The sequence below is a fragment of the Rhipicephalus microplus genome, chromosome 3, assembly GCF_043290135.1.
Source record: "Rhipicephalus microplus isolate Deutch F79 chromosome 3, USDA_Rmic, whole genome shotgun sequence".
Taxonomy (NCBI): domain Eukaryota; kingdom Metazoa; phylum Arthropoda; class Arachnida; order Ixodida; family Ixodidae; genus Rhipicephalus; species Rhipicephalus microplus.
Window position 1 is genome coordinate 12852022 of NC_134702.1, and position 18132 is coordinate 12870153.

Genomic DNA, 18132 nt, shown 5'->3' on the forward strand with positions numbered 1-18132 from the left:
AAATCACCAATAATAATAATAATATTTTTTTAGAACCACTTTTATGTGCACATTTTACCAATTCTCTAACAGTACCGTGCAAGTGTCAACTGGCCAGCCAGCACTCTCTAACAGCATGAAGCGACAAGATTAGCAAAAGTAGCACAAGACTCATTTCACTCAAACTACACTTAAACTCTGCTAGGCTCTTCCTACAAGCATAATGCTGCCACTGGTGTGATGGAATTGGTGCAAGCTTCCAGCTTATCAGAACTACTGTGTGTGTTACTAACTAAAGTGAGCAATAGTATAGCTAGCTTTTATTAAATTAGTCATAATAAGGGTGGTGTCAAACCTGTGGGATAAGCCTGGCAGGTGAAACTTCTCTTTCAAGTAAACTTGGTGCATATGTACTTCTCTTGCTCTTCTAGTCACCAAGCACTGCCTTATACTGGTGCAAAGCAACTGCATTATGTCAAGCAATATCAGAGATTCCAAAAAGCTATGGTCAAAATGCCACGTTATGCAGTATCATTAACGTTGGTGATCTTTCTTTTTATTTTCTGCATTATTCACTATTTTTAATAGTACCAAAAAAGAAAACTTGTTTTTACAAGAATGGATAAATTTGGGACTTTTTGGGTAGAGTGTTCATTTGTATGTCTGCTTGTGTTGAGTGTATTCGCAGCTTGACTGTGTGTTAACAAGTGTGTCGCACTCAGATGCATGGTGAACACTCTGCTTGCAGATGTCAGGCGGTGCCTTCAGCAGTGTTGTCCAGGATGGCATGACCCGTGGACCTGTCGTCAAATTGCCTACCGCGCAACAGGCAGCGTTAGTGCTCTTCTCGATGCATATGCCTTGCATGCTGGCTTGCATGGATGCCGCTCTGGAACTTCCTTTTGACTGTCTCTTTTATAACCGCATTCCACACAAAGAAGCATCTTTAATAAAGATGAGTGCACCTTCAGGCAACTGCTGTGCACTGGATCGTGTTTTAGCTTGTGAGCTTCTATTTTCCTATCTGGTACTTGCACTATTCCTACTGTACTTTGACTGCTGAAGTCTGGGTAATGCAAAGCAACACCACAAGGTGTTTCAACTCTAGCTAACATCCAGTGCTTTGTGCTATGAGAAAAATGAATCGTGGCAATTGCAAGGCTTGTTACCCCTCTGATCTGTTACAGCTGCGTGAAGGAGACACTGAATTTCATGAATAAATTGTTTTGGAAGCATGAAAACTTAATGCACAGCGTGCTCCCACTATCTTTATTTCTTCTGCATGTTACTGGATGAATAGAAAGCGAGCATATTGAGCAGGTATATTTGCTTTAGTGAAACCCGAAGGAAAGGCGCTCACCTAAATTCTCACTAGACAAGGAATTCAGATGTAGGACAGGAGGCTGTTTTCTGCAGTTTTATGTGATGTAGCATTGCTTGCAGCATGATATCATGTGTCCATTCAAAATTGGGTCACAAGTTTTGATAGAAAATTATTTTTTGAAGACTAGAACAATATTGAAGAAAAAAGCCTCTGTTTCCGTAAGCGGGTGCGTCTATTACTGCATTAACCTTTGCACTGCCGGGTTTTCTCGGCGCTGCTCAGCATTTTGTGCCCACTTTTTTTCTTTCCTTTTTTTATGTTATGCAGAAATCTTTTGCTCACGATGCAGTAGGATGCTCTGCACAAAATTTATGTAAACATTTTTTTTGGCATTATCTTATCAAATAAAGAAACTGTACTCATTAAAAGCATGCCTGTAACATGCTGGCTTGCCATGGATGTGCTGCTGAGATGCTGGCTAAGACACTCGAATCAACGCAGATGTGGAAACACGCACTCAATTTATTGTCAAAACTTTCACTTTAGACAACTAAACAAAAAGTTTAAACATGTTTACCTGTTCTGTCAATAGATAACGGTGCATGGTCGCATTATTTTCATCTGCAAAAGTTGTCTCACATGTGTCAGAGAGTGCTTTAGAAGCGCCACATGAGTACAACTGAGATTGTCAGGGGTTGTGCATGTGTGGCCGCCTGAGTTATGTCTGGATTGGCAGTGAAAGGGTTAACTCACTGCAAAGGTAAAATCGTACCCTGTATTTGCCAATACGTAGTTCAATATTTAGTATCACTGCCTTTATCTGTCATTCATTCAGGCCTACTGTATCCATCTTCATGCAGGAAACCAGTATTAAAAGGAGTGTCAGATTGCTATTCAGTCAATGACAACTGTAACTAAATATATAGTAACTCCTCAGAACACAGAATGAAAAAAAAAATTGCAATGTGAAGGAAGAAAATTAGCTTTCCCTTTTGTCCAGCCCTATGTGCCATTGATCTATTAACATGCTTTTTCTAAGTTACAACATTATGTGCAAATTTCTTTCATACTCATCTGTAGTGTAGCAGTAGTAGTATATAACTTAGTTGAATGCTTCAGTTATTCAAATGAATGCCACAATATTCAAATACGCATTGACGTGAATCTAATATTGCCAAAATTTGTCAATGTTTTCATGCAAGCACAAGCTGGAAAATAGCTTTTTGAACCAGAAGTGCAGTCTAGTACAGACTGGGTAGTGATAACTCTCCTATCCTACGCTACGTGGCAGGAACTATGTTGAGGAGAGATAAGACAAAAAGGTAAGAAGTGTGCGATCATACGTGGCATCTCCCACAACCTCAGAAAGATAGGCAGCAAAAATGGGACACACGTTCCATTTTCAGCTCCTGACTGCTTGTCATGTCTTTGCAAATGAGCAAATCACAAGGGTCGCACGAAGGTTGGATACACCACTAGTCGTCACGATAAATTTGTTTCATGTACTGAGGGAGTCATTTTTTCTATTCCCTTCTCTTGACGATGCACTTCATCGGGCAGACGGGCTGATGCCTTAACAAAAGATTGTTAGAACATAAATACAAAGTGACCATGTGAATTTCTGGGCACCTTGGCATCTACTGCTGAAATTGTGAATGCACACCCCAATTCAAATAGCACGGCAGCACTACACAGGTCTGGCGATGAAGTGACCTGAGAAATCATAGAAGCCCAAAATATAGTGAACTTGCAGGACAGCTGTGTCAGCAAGCCACCAATAGCCCTTTTAGATAAAGAAATAGCCGCCTTCCCAACGGGGGCTTGATAAACTGCTTTCGGTGTTCTATCAAGCCTTGCTTCTTTTGCTGTGCCTCTCTTATTTTTGTTTTTTGTTGATACGTGCTATTTATTTCCGTGGCGTATGAGCAACAGACCTTTGTTGTTGGTTCAGTGCCTGTGTCTGTCTCTTTCCTTCTGTCTGACTGTTATCGTCAATGCACGCTGTTTTCACCTTGGTAGGAAACAAACTTACGTACGTTTTACCAAAATGAAACCTGTCTTTAACGTGGCGGCTTTACTGCAGATCAAGCCGCTATGCTGTGAAACTGTCTAGTCAGGATAAATGTGTATTGCCACGAAGCCGCACTACATAGTCAAGTGGGTGTGTTATTTTTATCCTAAGTATGTTTATTTGTTAGTTTGAAGATGTGCTATAACAGTTTATATGAGCCAAGTATATCAAATTTTAAAACGTAATTTAGCTTACTGCTAATGGCTTGCGCCCAACTGCTATTTAAAATTCATTTATGGTGTAACTGTGTAAAATACGGATGGGAACACAAAAGAACAGGGAGCACAAGCAGGCGAAGACTATCAGCTGAAGCTTTATTCTGAAAGGCAAAGCAAATAGAGCTTCAGTTGATAATCTGCACCTGTTTGTGCTTCCCTCTTCTTTTGTGTTCCCGTTTGTCTTTCGTGCATTTAAGCCATTGATTGACCAGTACCAATTGACCCAACGCACTGCTCTTCTGCTATTCAAATTTGCTACTATTCAGTTTCATTTTGAAATAATTTGATATTAGTTATCATTTTCTTTGGCTACACTTCAAACTAATACAATTATATTCTCACAAGCTTAGTAAATAATTATTTTCTTTTCTTATTACAAGCCTTTTAATTTGCTCCAGTGCCAGTAGAGCTGTTATGAACATGCCGTATTGCTAGGATTTTTCCACTACATGATGTTTTCTGTGCAGGGAGGTGATGAGGTGGCTGCAGAATCCAGAGCACTTTGCACAGCTGAAGGTGGCTTTTGATGGGACCAGTCGGTTCGCCAGACTCCAGAAGCTGCACACAAGCATTGCTGCGCGATACCTGTTCATTCGCTTCGTCTCTGTCACTGGTGACGCCATGGGCATGAACATGCTTTCCAAGGCAAGTCTACTTGCTCTCTCCTTTTCTCTCTCTCTCTCGCTTTCTAATTAAGCATTCTTTAAACGCACAACAAAAGCTTCATTGATACTTTAACCCTCTGTGTGTCTAATGTTTCTGAAAAAAAAAACTGTATAGTCAAATTACTTTATTGTAGTTTTTGAATGTACAAAATGTGTTAAGTCGTGAAAAAAACTTTTTAAATTCATAAACATTATTTAGCTCAGTCATTATTACTCAGAACTGCATAATGTCCTATGATATTTTAGAGCGTGGCATTCCTTGAAACTCGGGTCTGCACATATCACCTGCACACATAAAATGCGTCTGTTCTTCCCTTACATTGACGAGTTGCATTTTTACACTTGGTATCTTGTCTGCATGCAGCTGTCTTAGGCAGAGTACACCCAGTAATTAAAAAGAACGAGAATACCTCGTGAGTGTTCGTGGTTAACTAGCTAAGAGCAGTGCAAATAAAGATGAAAATTGACTTCCACTGCCCCTAAAAGAAATTGCCCATAAACATAAAAATAAAGTTTTGCGCACCTAGGTTGCGATCACGTGGCAAAACCGGAATGAATAAAAAGCATTGCCCATCATATTCACCGCCGACCGCACAATGTGATGACGCTAGATATCAATTCTGTTTTATTTCCGCTAGAAAGTAGCACAATCATTTCCAACACCTCTCGTAAGTCTTAGGAGGTAGCAGCACTTCTCTGTGAGCACGCATCGTCATTAAGGCACAGAATTTCAAGTGCAACTTCAAAAATGTACTCATGTGGCGAAGGCACTGCAAGACTGAAAACCGTTTCCATACTTGTACGGCAGAAACCCTCAAAGGGCTAAATGATGTGAAAATGATATGACATATGCCAGTTCGAGGCTCTAGAATAAAACAACATTTAAACCAACAGAAACAAGCAAAGAAAGGAGAACTTCTAGAAGCACTTTTTATAATGAAGATGTTAGTTTCTGCACTTTTGCAGCCACATATCACTGGCAGTAAAATGGAGAAAATGCTTGCGTGACACTTCACTATAAATCGAGAACTTGTGGCAGTCTTCATTTTTTTTTAATTACAGCATTGTTCAAAGCCAAAGTGTGTCTTCAGTTCGTTTAATATTGTGCATTAACATTCATATGTGGTACCTATTTCTGAGTGCTGAAATAGCATTGTGCTTCTGTACTATTAAGTACATGATTCGCTAATAACATCATGATTTACCCTTATTGCCACGAAAATCACTGATGTAATCTATTGCTGGTGTTTCAGGGTGCAGAGGTGGCCCTTCGCAAACTACAAGAAGTGTTTCCAGCCCTTCAAGTGATCAGTGTTAGTGGGAACTATTGCACAGACAAGAAGCCAACTGCTCTTAACTGGTGAGCTGAGTTCACAGGTTGATGCTTTTGCACCAAAAGAATTTCTGGAAAGAGAAGTCTTCGCACTTATGAAAGCACGAGATGATAGCCCAATCTGGTCACAGGCATAAGACATTGCTTCATTGGCACTGTAAATAAATAATGTTGCAGCGCATACCTAGTTGGGCAATTTTTAGGCCATTTATCAATGTGGCAGCACGTTCAACGAATGGACTCATTCATTTCATGACATTTGTTTTATTCTTGTCATTTATTACATGGTACTAAACATAGGGATAGTCTGGCTGCAGCCTTCGTGTAGCCAGAAAAGTACAGTGATACAGAACATATTAATTAGTCAAAATCGCAGCAGTGTGTGAATATTCGAAATTTGAAACATTTTTTTATAGTTCTGATTTTCTCAAAGACTAATGGTTTCTTTAGTTTGCTTTATTACATTCTCGTATTGCGGCAAAGCTGTCCTTCATGCTCCGCTACGGTCGAACTTTTAAAAGACAAATACAGCCCGATTGAAAATGGCCCCTTGAGAGCTTTAATATGCTTCACCTCATTACATTCCCATATTACGGCAAACCTGCCTTTCACGCTCCACTATGGTCACAAGTGTATTGACTCAAGAAAACGCTGGTTTCAACATGGAGATAGATGACAGATGTGGCAGAAGTAGAGGGGGCTCAATTAATGCCATTTTGGACCTTATATGGGGGCGAAAGTCTGAAAAATAGAATGCTTAAGATTTTTAGCATCCAAAATACTACTAAATGTTCTTGTATGTTGAGATCTACGAGGCAGATTTAAACCTCTCAGACAGACCTATGCGCTTCTGCAGCAGTCATACGGACACAGCCTCCTATTGCGAAGTGCTGGCAGGCTGCGTCTGTACAACTGCTGTGGACACGCAACTAAATCTGTCTATTTACTTGAAGGGAGCACACCCTTAATCGCCACATCAATCGGGCATCCACAGAAGTTGAAAGAGAAGGAGGGACTGAGAAAATAGCATCTTTGCCTTTCAAATGTAAAACTTCGGTTGCAAGAAATCGTGTACTGATAAAATTCGGCCTCTGCATTGCTTTATTCTTGATGAGACAACTTTTAAATAACACCCCACCACGGCTTCATCAACATAGCAAAAAGAAACTTTCTTGTTACGATATCTCATAAGAATATGCTTAGAAATCCTCCCCAACTTTTTTTTTTACAATTTTGCTTTGAACTACTCGAAAAATATTCGAGAAATATTTTAAAAAATAATGATTTCACTCGTACTCACACTTTAATATTCCAATTCACTTAGCATTCAAAATTTTTCTATTCACACAGCTCTACAAATCTGGAGGCACTGGCAGCATAGCATTACACATCTGTCGTTGCCGATTAGGTAATTCACCCTGAGAATGTGTTGCAATGCACACTAGACTTGAAGCGTGAACTTCAAATGTGCACACGTCACATCTGTTTATGGCTTTTTGAAGTCTTGGCTATAGAATTACAGATGTGTTGCTGCAGTAGAAAATACGACTGTGCTGGTTCAAGTGCATTGACCTGTGCAGAAGTTGCAGACATGACATTTCGCTTGTGGCAGTTGTTATCTAGTTCTGCCATGAGCCTATCTACATATGCGTGTGTTTCACACATTTTGCTATTTGTGCTTCTCAATACAGTGCTTTGATTTTATGCCACAAATTATTTTGCAGGATTGAAGGCCGAGGCAAGTCCGTAGTCTGTGAAGCCACAGTTCCGGCCCGGGTGGTGAGAGAGGTACGCAGCAGTGTCCACTTACTAGGCTACAGCACTGAGGGGCCAATAAGTGTGAAATCAGTTTCAGTTGATGGGACCTTCTTTCTCAGTTTTCATGTGCATTTTTTGAGTTTACCCGTTGAGTAGTGTAGAAAATGGTGACATTGCCCATGTGTATTCAATGCTTGCATGCAGTGTCATTTGAATTGCTGTAAAAGCAGGGATGTAACATTTAACTTTTTCACATTTCAGCCACTTTTGTGTAGGTGTTCATAGGAGTTTCCTACATAGTACTGTGTCCTTGCTTCCATCATAAAGTAGTGTAACAGTACATTATTTTTGGCTCATGTAGTACCTAATGTATTACTGTATTTACTCGCATAATAGGCACACCCCAAACTTGGCTGTGATCACCGCATTTGCGCGGTTGGAATTCGACGCCCTTTTATATTAACTGAAGCGAGTAAAAAAAAATGCAAAAATAAAATGTCACAATGCTGCACCAGCTTCGCGAGCTCGCCGAGTGAGGAAGGGGGACGAGTGTCGGAGTAACGTTTGCACCGGGGCTGGCATGGCTCCGGCCGCACGCGCTCCGCATGGAACGCGCAATTGTGTTTTTCTCAAGTGTGCATAGAGTTTCCTGTCAAGAAAGGCGTCGTTATCGCATTTGCTACTTTGTTCGCAAATTTAAAAGCTTTCTGGCTTTATGACATGAGTTTTCGCTTTTGCTGCCACTACGCAATTCGCACAAGCTCAGCGAACTTTTGTCACTGTTGATTTCCCAGTCGCAAACCTGAACATCGTATCACGCGCGTTGTTCTTGGATCAGTGCTTCAGTGTGATTTTTTTGACGCACAATCTTCATGTCTTTTACAAACTTCCCGCAACATGCCGAACCATAGCGTAAGCCTAATCACTGTTGGTGCTTTTAGGTGGCGGTTGCAGGCAATCAAAGTAGCCGTTTTGTACAGAATTAACGCATCTCTTTTTGGTGGCTCTACTTGAAGGAAAAGGGGCTTTGGTGGTGCTTCTAACTCTCAAATGGCAGTTTGTGATTCAATTGTAATTTTATGTATATAGGGTGCGAGCCCGTGAAATCGAACGATCCATACCATTGAGTAAACGAAATTTTAGTCGTGATAATGAGCATATTTTAGGTGGCCTGAAACGTAATCGGCGAATTCCCGCAATGACGCTTTCTTTTTATTTTTTGTTTTTTTCTCTCGTTCATTTTGTTAGCAGTGTGGGTCTCTCTATACTAATTTTCGGAAATTTTAATGTGCACTGCATCACATGCCTCGATTCTCGGACACAGGAGACTGCATGCTCAACACATTTTGCGCTAGTGTAGCCTATGAAGGATGTCGTTGCGGCTGTAGTTTAGGTATTTGTGAGTTTGGTGATGTATACGTTATCCGTGGTCTATACTAGTCTGAACCTAAATTTTCGGAAATTTGACCCCGCGCAATAGGTGCACCCCAAACTTGGAGCCAGATTTTCTGGGGGGAAAAAAAGTGCACCCATTATGCAAGTAAATACGATATGTGGAGGCTGTGAATAAGTGCTAGTGTTATGCAGAAGTTGGGAGGTTCAAGTTATGTTGTAATAAAAGTTAATACTTTTGGCATGCACTGCTACTCTGACATTCGCGTTGTAGTCGTCCTGCTCCATGATCAGACGATGAAGTAACTTGGGCTTTTTGCAGCCACATCAATCTAAAGCTCTGTTGCTATGTGATCAGTGTTGAGTAACTGATTTTAGGCAAGCCTTTACGCTTGCTTAATAAATAATGGAGTTCATGAATACTTCCAGTCTTCATAGGCATTTTAGGCGTCTGACGTACTGGAAAGACATAAGGCAGTTAAACTGAGTGCTCTACGCAGGTCCTCAAGACAGATGTGTTGTCCCTCATTGAAGTCAACATCAGCAAGAATCTCGTTGGATCAGCCATGGCAGGCAGTGTGGGCGGCTTCAATGCCCAGGCAGCCAACATCGTCACAGCCATATTCATTGCTACCGGACAGGTAAGAGTCGGTTGAAACTCATCCTATGCGTTATTGCCATACAGGGTCTGTCCTAAAAGTTCCTGGAATTTTTTTTTTTTCAGTAGTCCGCAATGCTGCCTGGCAGAAAAGCACTTCAGGTGCAGAAGTTAGAGGGGGATAGAAGCTTCAAACAAGTTTCATTTTTGGTTACAAATGGGCGGTTGTCGAGGCGGGTCATGCCATTTCACAGATGTATCAACTACACCCTCGTCGAAAAGAAAAAGGGGCAAGTTTTTGGAGCAGTGTCATGCAGTCAAGTTCTTTGTAAAACTGGTATGAAAACAGGGCGGTGACACTCGAAACACTTCAGAAAGCCTGTGGTGATGACGCGATGAGGTTCCGGGAAGGCCCGGAAGAACAAAGCCATACTTTGATGTGGTATAAGGGGTTCCGGAAAGGTCTAGAGTCTTTCAAACGACGACGACCACTCTGGGCGTCAGTCGAAATCAGAAATGGACGGCTCAGTGCAGAAAGTACATCAAGTATTGGACAAGGATTGGCCATTAAGTGTTCAGATGATTGCAGAGTAGTGTGGAATGCCCACAACAATTGTTCATCATTTTTCGACACTGGATCTTTCAAGGAGGAAAGCCTGTGCAATAATAGTGCTGAAAGTCCTGACAATCCCTGATGAACGAGTCACAGTTATAGACCCAAATGGGTGTTGCAGCGCTGCTCTAGCCACCGTACATCCTCGATTCAGCACCACTAAACTTCTTTTTGTCCCCAGTCATTTAAGAAACCCTGAAAAGAACTCTGCATGGGACGCTGGAGATGGTAAAGGCATCTTCGACAACTTCACTGAAGGACATTCTCGTTAGCGGCTTCCAGGGTGCCTTCAATGATTGGGTGGTGCATTGGAAATGGTGCATTAAACCTACGAAAGAGTAGTTCCAAAATTTCTGAAAAGATTACAAAAAACTGATATTAAATAAATTATTTGTAAAATTAAAATTCTGGAAACCTTTGGGACAAGCCCTGTGTGCTGCATCATGTGCCGCTCAAGAGCAAATGGTTCAACCAAGGTTTCAGCACTTGGTGTCCTCTCATATGCACTCTCTCAAATGCTTTCTGGGAGGGGCTGTGATGGCCGTGAGTGAAGCTGACATTTTTTTCACAGGCTGTAATTGACTATAGTACACATGGGTGCCAATCTGGATGTTATCACTTTCTGGGCTCCTACAATTTCTCATTATTTTGCATAGCTTACTGCTGCAACAATGTTTCTGGCACAATATGAAGAGTTGTTGTACAGCGTGAAGATTGTTGTTCCTTGTGTGCACCAATTAGTCAGCTGCTAGTTGCACCAAATCTCATGGAAGCGAAAATATACGGTGATTGTTCAGCAATGTTGCACCATTCTGCACTGCTCTTCCAGTACCACTATTCAATAATGACCTTATTGATACTTAAGTGCCTGTACTATGGTTTTGGTTTATGTAAACTTGTTCACAATATTTTTTGGTAGTGAGAATATCAGCTGTAACTTTTTATGGTAGCCTGTGCTGATGTACCACTGTACCTCGTATATAAATTTATGAAATACATCGTGCATCAAAGTATGGTGATAGTTTGAATTCCTGACGGCCTGTTCTTGATGTCTCCCTTGTCGTTGCATTGCAGGACCCTGCCCAAAATGTGACAAGTTCTAATTGCCTAACATTGGTCGAAGCCTGTGGTGCAGCGGGACAAGATCTGTACATCAGCTGCACCATGCCTTCTATCGAGATCGGAACTGTGGGTGGAGGAACTGTGCTCCAGCCACAGGGCACCATGCTTGAGGTATGCACATAACCTGGCAAGAACTTGTTGCGTTTGAAGTGTTGGCTTACATCTCCTCAACTTCCTTTGTCTCCATTAAATTGATCAGTAAAGTGGGCTATTCTGAAAAGTTGCTGATCTTGGGAGTGGTGTAGGCTGAGCCAATTGCCAAATAGCATGATTATAACTAGGCTGATACTAAATGGCAAAGGACGTGTTTTGGCCAGATATGTTGAGTCGGAGGTCTGTGTTAACTTTGTGCTGACTGACTGATTATTAGAGCTTAGCATGTACCTCTGCAACTGATTTCTGCAGTCACTAGGCCAAGTAGATTTATCTTTGCGTTTAAGCAGAAGGTGTGAACAACTGGATGTATTGGAGCTAAACTAAGCTTGCACGTATTGTTGGGCAAGCTTATCAATGCATGGATATGAGCTGCTTGTGGCACAAACAGCATGATACGTGTGCACACGTTCCTCCTTCTAAATCGTAAGGTTATAGCGCAGCTCTGTTTGAGTGTGAAGAAAAGAAACCAACTTGCCCAATCTACAGTACTTGCCCTTCCTCTGATCCGGTAATGGTCCACCAAATCCTGGAGTGGGAAGGCACATGTCACATTTGCATTCTGTTTGACCATGACTAAATTTTGATTCTCTTGTCCGCCAGGCTGTGCATTGTGAGACTGCAGTTGCATTGGAAAATTCCATCGCACAGTGCATATGCATGGAATCTTGCAGTTTTCATGACAGATCTTGGCTTTAGATAACTTGTGGCATCAGTGTAAGCTACAGCTTTGCTTACAGCCAGCCATAAGATGCACGACTGAATGGTGAAAAAATGAAGTTTCTATATCTGAGCGATTGTAGTGGCCACAGTTTACTGAACTTCAGTATGTTTCTGCAGAGAATTTATGGAGCTGTAAACTTGGTGCTAAACTTTTCTGTATATATGAACTTCTGGTTATTTTTGTTCAGAACTTGCCCTTGAAATTCTAAATGAAGTTCTTGGCTGCAACAGTTAGTCTAACTTAATTACTTTGGCATGCAATAAAGTTTATTAAAATTATTTAAGTAGTTACCCAATGAGAGCACTTTTATGTTTCACTTGCACTCAAGTAGAATATAATCTATTAGCCTATAAAACTTGCATTCGTCCACTTTTTGAATATGCCTTCATGATTAGGGACCCATACACACAAAAAAAACATTGATAAACTAGAAAACTTACAAAAAAAATTTGCTCGGTTTATCTTTCGCTCATACAATCTCCTTACACAAGTTAGTGCTTTGCTTCAGACAGCAAACTTGGATGCTCTCCATCTGTGGTGATATAATGAAATATTAAAATTTATGTACTGGCTTTATAACGATAAACTTGGCATGGAATAAAGTTTGTACATAAAAAAAGTTGTGCAACAACCCACATGAGCATATCGTTATTAAAAAAAACTACAGGAATTTTCGTGTAGGGCTTACTCATACATGGGCACCTTTTTCCCACAAACTGTACACAAGGGGAATCACCTCCCTGTTGAGGTAATGGATGCAGCAGCAAAATAACCTCATTCTTAGAGGAGCCTAAGAACCTGTAGCATGTCTTCCCACTTTATCTTTGGGATGAAATAAATATTTTTGTGTTTGTGTGGCATTGGCAGTTTTTTTACTTGCTTTTATTTGAGGTTAGTATAAATTAATATATGTATTATGCATTGTGCATGTACATGCCATGCATTGTACCATCTTTATCCATTCGCTGCATTCCAAATCATGTGTTTACAGTATTTTTATAAGGTGCATAATATATGGTGAAAATGTTCAGTGGACTGTTACGTTCCTCACTGCTGCGCTTCCTCGGCTATTACGTTGTCTTTCATCGGTCCCGGCATAGCTCTAATAAAATCCCATGTATTGTGAACCGCGCCATTACGTCGGAACCTAGTCCACTGAACAGGCCTGGTCATCACCATTTTGGTTTGACGTTTGACAGTCTTGGCCTGGCTTAGCTATGGAATAGGCTGCAAGAAGCCGCAGGTGACTTGAAGAGGCCGCCCCTAGATGGCCATTTGTGAAAGTGCTATCACCATCATCGCTGTGCTACAATGGAAGTTTCACTATTTTCACGGCAATCTATTAGTGAGGTGAACTCCGATAGTTGGATCATTCATTCGATGATTGCTGAGAAAAGTGATCCGGGGCGCCTTTGCAAGAGTAAACATTGTCCAGGCTGTATCGCGGCTATCTATTGATGCCGTTGACTGCAGTGTTCACCTCTTTATTGTTATCGGATTGTCCTAGCCAATTCATATCTATGATTGAATGCTACTGTTGCAGCTCCTGGGCGTGCGGGGTTCATCGGTTGAAGAGCCTGGCGCGCATGCCTGCACCCTGGCACGAGTTGTGTGTGCCACTGTGCTGGCCGGAGAACTTTCCCTGCTGTCAGCCTTGGCAGCAGGACATCTAGTCAAGTCTCACATGAGGCACAACAGGTGTGTATGCAGCCATCGTGGAAGATGTTTCAGCCTTTTACAAGATGGGAAGATGAGTGCACAAAGAACATTACTAGAATGTTTCTCGGGCCCAACAAAAAACTTTATGAGCCATCTTTTTACAATGAAAAAATGTGCATTACTAGCTCTTGTATTGTCTGGACTGTAGAACTAGAAACCCCTATGAATACTAAAATGCCATTATTCAGTGCATCTTGGCTACGAAATCAGAACAAAAGCTTAGTTTTCTCAAAAGAGGAAACCTGTCAGACTTAGTGTGAACTTTTAAAAATGACAAGGTATGGTTGACTGATATCTTAAAACATTATCGACAATTGCAGCACTTCACAAAGCGAAATTTGAGCGAAACTATACATGTATTTTCCTAGTTGTGACACTACCTCACTTCCAATGGCATGAATTGTGTACGTTTTCATACAGATAAATGTACTGTGAAAGTTACTAAACACTACAATGATGATGATTGTCTTGTTGAATGTTGCTTTATCTACTTTGAGCACTACACAGTGACAGTGAGACGTTAAAGGTTGACACCATGTATGGATGTATGTTATCACCAGTAGAATACTGAAACCTCAATACAATAGACCCTTATATAATGAAATATTGTATATAACGAAATAAATGAAGAACAGCCTTGCAAAATAGTGTTACAAATATAGTTTTATAACAAATTTTCGGATATAACACACTTATTCTTATAAAAGCAGTTAGAATGAGGTTTGAGTCATATGGTAGTTTTGGGACGTTAAAACCCACATATTATTAGAATGTGGTTTCAGTGTATATATTTTTGTTGAAAAGCTTCAATGTGTGCACTGACTCTTTCAAGAAAAAGTTAAGCTGAGATGTGCAGTGGGCAGAGCCATCTGGTGGCATCAGAAGTGGCGCAAGTGCCACGCCACATGACTATGTTTTCAACTCTCAGTGGCAATAATGCTTGCGGGATGCTCCCCCTATGCTGTGCTTGTTTGCTTGCTTTTGCAAACGCTCAAGGCAGGACTGGGCATGTAAGAGCTGTGCTCTGAAACCATGGTTCATGGGCATCTCTTCTATATTGCTTTGTGCCAAAGAAATGGACTGCTTAGTTTCAATCGCACCATTTGAAGCACTATGAATATACTAGAAGAAATGCATAGTCTGTATTTTCATCGAACTATTTCCTAGAGGCTGCATCCTTACAATCTTTTTCCTTATCTCAGGTCGAGTGTAAATGTGGCTCAGTCGACAGCAGTGGAAGATGAATCTCCAAGACCCAGGACTGTTGGTGGACTACTTGCCCCACAATAGGAGTTGTTGCAACACTGACAACAAGCAGATCTGTGTTGAGCGTGTTAAATAAAGTGGGAGCAAAGATCATGTCTGGTTTTCAAAGGGCAAGTATAAAGAGTGTGCAGAGCTTGCATAACAATGCGAATGTTATCATCGAAATTCATAGAATCCTTTACAGGCTCCTAGTTTGTTCTCACTGCAGTCCTAATCGCGTTCTCAATGTCGCTGGATGCAATCACTGCGACTACAAGGTGCTGGACCTGCAAACCAACCGACAACAGCCACACAATGAGAGTAAGCATTAATCACAGCTGCAAGCACAAGTTAAGTATGTGTGACAGTGGTGACAGGCATGCAATGCATGAGCAGGTCCATTGCTCTCCTGACTTGCTCTTAAAGGCGCCTTGCAACACTTTTTGAGCATGGTCAGAAAACACTGCCGATCGGTAGTAGAGGCTCCAGATATTACAGCACAGCATGCGGCCTGGAGTTCACAATAAATTATCAGTCAGCTGAAAATTGCTTTCTCTTCTCTCGACAAATCACGTTATAGTATGCTAAAAAATATCACCTCAACGACCCATTGGCTTATTTGAACATTGTGCGCTTGCTTGTTACAGAGATTGCCACGGGAGGCCACTATTTGTCCACGCGTGCACGTGCGATCACACTGAAAAGGCCGTGCATTTGAAGAAAAATAAAGAAAAAAAGTGCTCAAGGTCGCGAAGCGCATGTGACGTTTTTTAGGGGCCTTCTCGTCCCTCCCTGCTTAGCTTCCAGCGCTTTTGTCGGGGCAAGAGAAGAGAGAATGCAATGGCAGCATGCGACAAACTTTTGTAACTCCACTCGCACTGGACGGATTCTTAAAATTTTTGCGGCGTTGAATTCGTGAGGCAATAAGCTCTTCTAGTGAATTCATTCCATGGTTACTTGAACAAGTGTTTCAGGGCCCCTTTAAAGGGACGCTAAAGGCAGCTAATCAGAGTGGAAGCTCCATGTACGACCATGTCCGAAACGGCAATATTATCAACAGCAGTGCTCTACTTGCCGAGAAATTAAGCTAATTGTATTGCACAATGTGCGCCACAAGTGGAACATTTTTTAAGTGATCCTGACGACACGAGATTCTCGGACTACAATTAATCGCTAGTAATCAGATTAGGTGAAATAAAAAAAACCTTCAGGGCATCAAGAGACGTAATAAAATGCTGCTTGTCTGTTGGTTTGATTTATAGAAGAAAAAACCGCCTAGGGTCACTATGGGGAATGACACGAGTGGTTCAAAAATTCCACTTTTGGATGGTTAAGCTGGACAGGTGATACCATCTATCGGGACCCAGTTGAACCACGCACAGGTGCAGTTTAGCCCGGCCGTGGCAGAAAATAGGTTCGTGGATGTTGTTGATGCTGTGGCTCCTGTTACTTTAGCTCTGCTGCTACTATTGTTGGCGGCCAGGAAATGAAGACTGGCAATGTTGGGTACGACAATAATGACTTAAGAAAGACCACTCACATGCGGGTAATTTGAAGTGTGCTAACCTGATGCGCGCCTCTAAAACGTGATTTTATTTCGAAATAAGCACTTTTCTGGAACATAAGTACTGGTTTGGAAGTGCTGCGCAATTCTGCGCCAATTTGACCTGCCCTAAACGGCAATTTACGCCCGCTACGCCAAATTGAGTCGACTTTTATCATTGACCGAGCAACACGCGCGTTGGCTTCGCAAAGGACGCAACCGTGTCAATACCGAATTGGTTCGGTCACGTCGTATTTCAGTTCATGCGTTAATCTTGCGCCACGGGAACAGAATGCATGAATCTTGTTAAGGTGGCGTTTGTGTGCACACCTTACTATGCGAATCTCATCATCATCAGCCTGACTACATCCACTGCAGGACAAAGGCCTCTCCCATGTTCCGCCAGCCAACAGCCAACTCGGTCCTGTGCTTGCTGCTCCCAATTTATACCCACAAACTTCTTAATGTCATCTGTCCACCTAACCTTTTGTCTCCCACTAACCCGCTTGCCTTCTCTACGAATCCAGTTAGTTACCCTTAATGACCATCGGTTATCCTGTATACGTGCTACATGCCCGGGCCATGTCCATTTTCTCTTCTTGATTTCAGCTATGATATCCTTAACCCCCGTTTGTTCCCTAATCCACTCTGCTCTCTTCTTGTCTCTTAAGGTTACACCTACCATTTTTTCTCACCATTGCTATGCGAATCTATATATGTTTTAACAGCAAAGCTTTTAGTCAAATTATAAGGACAGAACTGGCCACACCGTTGCTGAGCGGCCACCGTGCACCGCACGCGGTCCGCGATGGCGACCATCGAACCATATAAAATGAAGAAAACAATCAGTTTCACCGGCGAACCTATGACTGCAATAGCAACAATCTGTAATGTAATGGTAATGCCGCACGCGCTTATTTCTTCCTATTTCGTTACCGCACCATTGCGCGTGTAACGCTGCCTTGCGCGAACCGCGCTCGAATGACGGGGAACCATTTAGGTAACCTTAAAACCTTCCTATGAGATTACGCGCACAACGCGTACATTAAAGTTTGTTCTGGTGTCTCTCACAATCATATGGTGGTTTTGGGACGTTAAACCCCACATATCAATCAAGTCTGTTCTGGAACTTACGCGGCCGCTAGTGATAATATTCAATCTTCGATGGCACGTGCCAAGCTGCAAAGTGCCAGCGCACTTTGCTGCTTGGCAGAGTACCGATGGCGACGCTCTATGGTTCGCTGCTATCAGTCTACAGCGTGTATTGCTTGTAGAGCGACGTTTCGTTTTCCGCGCACAGGTTCGCCCAAACAAAATGTTCACTCATGAAGTGGCTGCTGCCTTCGTCAACATCACGACTCCGTGACAATACGGCTGACAGCTCTTGGATCCGACATCGCGACATTCTAGACACACACACACTATATATATGACACGTAATGACAGAAATCGGCCGAGGATGTCCAGATGATTAAGAGCAAGATGTATTCTACATATTGGACAGCACAGAGCATTCTCTTAGGCCTCACACTTGATAAGACCGTGTTGACAAAAAGTACGTTGTGAATGAGGTCATGACGACGCCACGACGACGACGCGTGGTAGGCCATTGGTTCAGCCGACGGGACTGCACCGCACGCCTGTGTGTTGTGTGTAGAAAAAAATGTGTGACTAT

General features: G+C 42.0%; 1 protein-coding gene across 4 annotated transcripts in view; it reads left to right on the forward strand.

Moving 5' to 3' along the window:
- Hmgcr (HMG coenzyme A reductase) overlaps positions 1-15028 on the forward strand; it is an 81947-nt gene extending 66919 nt beyond the window's left edge. For all 4 annotated transcript variants that reach the window (XM_037433246.2, XM_075888900.1, XM_037433252.2 and 1 more), the window contains exons 13-20: positions 728-813; positions 4060-4237; positions 5511-5617; positions 7315-7378; positions 9241-9381; positions 11026-11184; positions 13494-13648; positions 14872-15028. In XM_037433246.2, the coding sequence (XP_037289143.2) occupies positions 728-813; positions 4060-4237; positions 5511-5617; positions 7315-7378; positions 9241-9381; positions 11026-11184; positions 13494-13648; positions 14872-14959 (978 nt within the window). In that variant the 3' untranslated portion in view covers positions 14960-15028. The remainder of the gene's footprint in view (positions 1-727; positions 814-4059; positions 4238-5510; positions 5618-7314; positions 7379-9240; positions 9382-11025; positions 11185-13493; positions 13649-14871) is intronic.
- The last annotated feature ends 3104 nt before the right edge of the window (positions 15029-18132 follow it).